We start from the raw sequence: 4,483 nt of genomic DNA, 5'->3' as shown, positions 1-4,483 counted from the left end.
CTGAAAACGGAACAAAATTCCCATATTAATTTGAAATGAAATACAAATTTTATAATTTTTGAATTTTTTCACAAGGTAATTTTATCTTACCTATCCGTTTCAAACCTTTTACTAAATTTGAAAGCCATAAAGTATATAACTAAAATATGAAGAAACATATATAAGCTAAAAAGGTTTGAATTGTTCGAATGTTTCAAACCTTTTAATATTTAAGAATTTAAATAAAATTTAATGAACTAAACAATTAAAAAATATCAACAATGTTTTAAAAAACTGTATTCGTGATCAATATAGAATATGTATAAGTTGCTGTTCTATTGGAAAACCTGTACATTTTTCAAATGCTTGATTCGACATGCATAAATGAAAAATTCTCGTTTTTTTTACAAAATTAGACTTATAAAAAAGAAAAATTTTTGCACTGTAGGAAAAATAGGTCAGAAAGTTAACCTTATTTTAGGAATTTAAGAATAAATTTCAAAATTTCAAACAAATCTTTAACCGTTTCTAAACGTTTGTAACCGGGTAAGAGGTTGCTGTCTCCGCTGGACGCCATTTGACAAACGATAGTTGCGTAAATATCGGTTGCTGGCAAACAGCTGTTTAACACACGCGTCTGACCGGCTTTTTTGCCATCCCTAACTTGTCGAATTGTGCAACCCGGAAAATTTGTCAAAATTTTCATAGACGTCAAATAAATTCCACACTCCGCACACGAATCAGGCAAATTGACCTGCCGACTTACCAGTCGTTCACCTATCGAGGCAAACACACAGTTTGGATTAATTCGCGCCGCAACGCGATTAATTAAACTGACTCGATCCGAACACACGAAGGAGTAGAAAACAAATGAAAATCACACACGTTCCGGTTGTTTAGAATGAATTGATTTTCGTGGCAACTGCTTGGAAAACACATAACGACAGGTCGGAATAACAGACACTGGAAAAACGTTGCCCTTGGCAGCAGGCAAACAGCAACAAGTCTACACATCCTCCCCCTTTAAAAAACACACATCAGTTTAGGTCTCACTTAAAAGTCTCGGCTTGGAAAATGCTGTTTCAAAAGATTTTCACCCGTGCCCTGCACTCCACGCGGCAACTTTACGCCGCAACTGGTGGAACTGGAGGTCTGGAGAAGAGCGCACTGGCGGCCCTAAGGAAAAAGACCGGCTACACCTTTGCCAATTGCAAGAAAGCCTTGGAAAAGCACAACAACGATATCGGCTTGGTGGGTAAATACCTGGGTAATCCTTTAAGTTGGTTATAAACGATATAGAGGCAGCATTATCCTTCTAAGCCCTGGCTTTACTTGAAGGATAAGTGATTAACTTAACCGACGATTGGATAATATAGGAAATTAAATGCCCAACTATATATCACTATTATTTTCCCATAGCCAGCAAATACGTGAATGCAATTACTGCATCGTCTATAACCAGCCATATAGTTTCTATAACTCAGCTTACTACCTCATATTATGCATAATTTAAATCATTTCTTACCTTAAAGGCTGAAAAATGGCTGCATGAGCAGGCCCAGTCGCTCGGCTGGACGAAGGCCACCAAACTCGCAGATCGAGCCACCGCTCAGGGTCTAATTGGAGTCCTCATCCGCGGCAATCGTGGCGCCATGGTGGAGCTTAACTGCGAAACGGATTTCGTGGCCAGGAACGACACCTTCAAGCGATTCGTGGATCACGTTGCCTGCATGTGTCTGCACTACACCGACTTGACGGACTTCGATGGCGATCTGTGGAAGGTGCGAAAGTTAAATAATGCTTTCAATGCATATATCTTAAAACCCTGATTAGGCGTATTAGTTCCAGGTTCAGACTGTGTATTAAAATTCGATACTCATAAGGGAAAGATACAAACATACTGAATTTAAAATTGACTTAAAGAATAGTCGGTTTTTATTAATTAATAAGTCATGAATATGATTAGAGATAAGAAAGACAACTTTAAAAAAAGAACAAAGTTTTCTGATAGCCAAACTCTTATTAAACTTCGAATTTATATAGCTTTTTGATACTCCTCTCTATACCGAACCGGTTTGCAACCCTTTCTTAAAATAGTTATCACATACTAATATAGATATTCTTTACAGCTCGGCTTTGATGCGGACGCCCTTAAGAACCTGCGGACAGAGGAGGGTCGCACATTGGGTGACCACCTGGCCCTGCTGATCGGCGCCATCGGCGAGAATGCCACCATCCGGCGGGCACTGTGCTTTAAGGTCAACAACGATCTGAAACTGGTTGGCTACGCCCACCCGGCTCCAACCAACGTGGGCACCACCGAGGGCATCACCCAGGTGGGCAAGTACGGAGCTATTGTCGCCTACCGATCGGAGCAGAAGCTGCTGGACTTTGAGTTCCACAAGAGCATCTGCCAGCAGATCGTGGGCATGAAGCCGGTTAAGATCGGGGAATACGACAAGGACAAGCCGGCGGAGAACAAGGACGACGAGACGTGCCTGATCCACCAAGAGTATCTGCTGGATGCGGATAAGACGGTGGGCGAGGTCTTGCAGGAGCACAGCTGCGAAATTGTCGACTACCATCGCTTCGAGTGTGGAGAGCAAACGGAACGCAGCCTGGAGGCGATCATTCGCTCCCAGCACCAGAGCAGCAATTAACTAGCCACTAAGCAGACTCTAGATCACTAAATTGTTATACGCACCAGCCGAAGATTGTTAACCCCAGAAATTCTGGACATAGTTCTGGTCAAAATTTGCATGTGAAATAAGTACAACAACCACGACGATCAGAGCCGCCTGTGTTATTTGAATACTCCATGAGTCATGGCAAAAGATTGGGTTGATCGCCGGGGGGAATGCCATCGCTGCCATTCGCTGCGTGCGCCTGCGCAGAACGGGAAGCACGCTTGAGCGGTTTCCGGCGGGGGAACGGGCGAACTGGCGAACGGACAACGCCAGCAGAATGTACTGTTTATGAACGTGTTTTGTTTTGCAGCCGGTAATTACCCGCTCGTCATGCGATAGCCCAAAAGAAAGAAAGGTTCTTGTGGGGGGATAAAGGCAAAACAGGCACCAAAATACTAAGTGAAGGTATGCTTTTCTACACAACCACTGGTTAAAAGGGGGTTCAAGAAATAAAAAAGTTACCCTTGGCCAAAGAATCAAATTTGAATCGTTTAAGGGGAGATCCTATTTCATAAGGCCGGATATTTTGGTATTTTTTTTTGGGATCATTTTATGTACATACATGTATGAATGAATTTATATTAAATGGTCACAACAACTATTTTCCAAGCAAAAAGCATTGATTTTGAATGGTTTTAATAGTCTTTAAACTACTTACAACCCTATCCTTTAAATTTAGAAAAATTGGATAAGACTTCGAAAACTTTTTCAACACTGAGTTGTCAATTAGCATACGACAAAATCAAAGTAGGTCTGGTTAAATCAATCGCTTAAGTGTCAACATAATTTAGCCATCAAAGGAAATATAATCATTGGCAAAACTGTGTTTGCCCAGCATGGAGTACCTGGACATGGAATCCTTTCGTTCGAAGTACAGCGACATAACCGTGACAGCCGTGCCCACCCGTTCCGAGGAGCAAGCGATGTCCACCGACGTGGAGATGGCAGTCAAGCACCAGGAGCCTCGAGTGGAGATAACCCGGGTGAGCGGAGCATCTGGAATCAGCTACACGGCGAATCTAGCGATGTTGCAGCGCAACAGGCAGCAGCAAAACGCCGCGGCTCTTGCCTATGCCACCGAATACAAGGAGGTGATGGCCAAACTGGAGTACACCAAGTACATGCAGGCACAGCTCCAGCTTATGTCCTTGGCAAATGGAGGGGGCAATTTGGGAGCAGCCGGACTGGATTGCGGTCCTTATGGGATGATGCAGCCTTCTATAAGTAAGATAATGAAAAAGTTATCTAAACATTCTTAAGATGCGTAGAATGCTATAGGCATGAGTTTGTTTAATTTGTGTTATGAAGAATACCTAACTTAATAGATGAATGTGTTCTAATTTAGAAATCCGATCCTACATATGTACTTACATATGTACATAGTTTTTAATATGGTATCGAAGCTGAATTCCTAAGAACTCCTTTCTCCTTTCAGATCTCGATGCCAATGCCAATATAGTAGACAAATACAGCGATCTACTAAATATCCTGACCGAGATGCGGTCCAATTTGTCGCCAACTGTGATGGGTTTGCGGGCGCCGAAGGAGCGCCTTCAGCGGGACATAGCCCAAGCCAGGGTGAGGGTAAGGGAGTGTCTCATGCTCCTGGAGAAGGATCGCTACCAGGAGACCGAGGAAAACCAGTTCGAGGGCATCCCCACCAGTGAGTGACGTCACATGGGGGCAGGTTATCCATCTCTGTAATTTTAACGACACCTCCACGTGAATGCGAGTGGTATGATAATAAAAACAGAAACGAGAACAACAAAAGCCATCGGGGAGTTCTGGGAACCCTGCGTTTTTATGGGTATGACTGT

The 4,483-nt window shown here is 42.9% G+C and overlaps 2 protein-coding genes across 2 annotated transcripts; both read left to right on the top strand.

Moving 5' to 3' along the window:
- The first annotated feature begins 632 nt into the window (after positions 1–632).
- LOC108139074 (elongation factor Ts, mitochondrial) lies at positions 633–2,772 on the top strand. Its single transcript, XM_017261698.2, has 3 exons — positions 633–1,230; positions 1,512–1,760; positions 2,109–2,772. Exons 1-3 carry the CDS (start codon positions 1,054–1,056, stop codon positions 2,637–2,639), a joined length of 957 nt encoding a protein of 318 aa, XP_017117187.1. The 5' UTR covers positions 633–1,053; the 3' UTR covers positions 2,640–2,772.
- Positions 2,773–3,418: 646 nt separating this feature from the next.
- LOC108138699 lies at positions 3,419–4,436 on the top strand. The gene is made up of 2 exons (XM_017261045.2): positions 3,419–3,890; positions 4,102–4,436. Exons 1-2 carry the CDS (start codon positions 3,503–3,505, stop codon positions 4,335–4,337), a joined length of 624 nt encoding a protein of 207 aa, XP_017116534.1. The 5' UTR covers positions 3,419–3,502; the 3' UTR covers positions 4,338–4,436.
- Positions 4,437–4,483: the final 47 nt, after the last annotated feature.

This window comes from Drosophila elegans, unplaced genomic scaffold (genome assembly GCF_018152505.1).
Source record: "Drosophila elegans isolate 14027-0461.03 unplaced genomic scaffold, ASM1815250v1 contig_814, whole genome shotgun sequence".
In the NCBI taxonomy this organism is placed as follows: domain Eukaryota; kingdom Metazoa; phylum Arthropoda; class Insecta; order Diptera; family Drosophilidae; genus Drosophila; species Drosophila elegans.
Note: the sequence above shows the minus strand (reverse complement) of the source record. Positions and strands in the feature narration are given on the sequence as shown.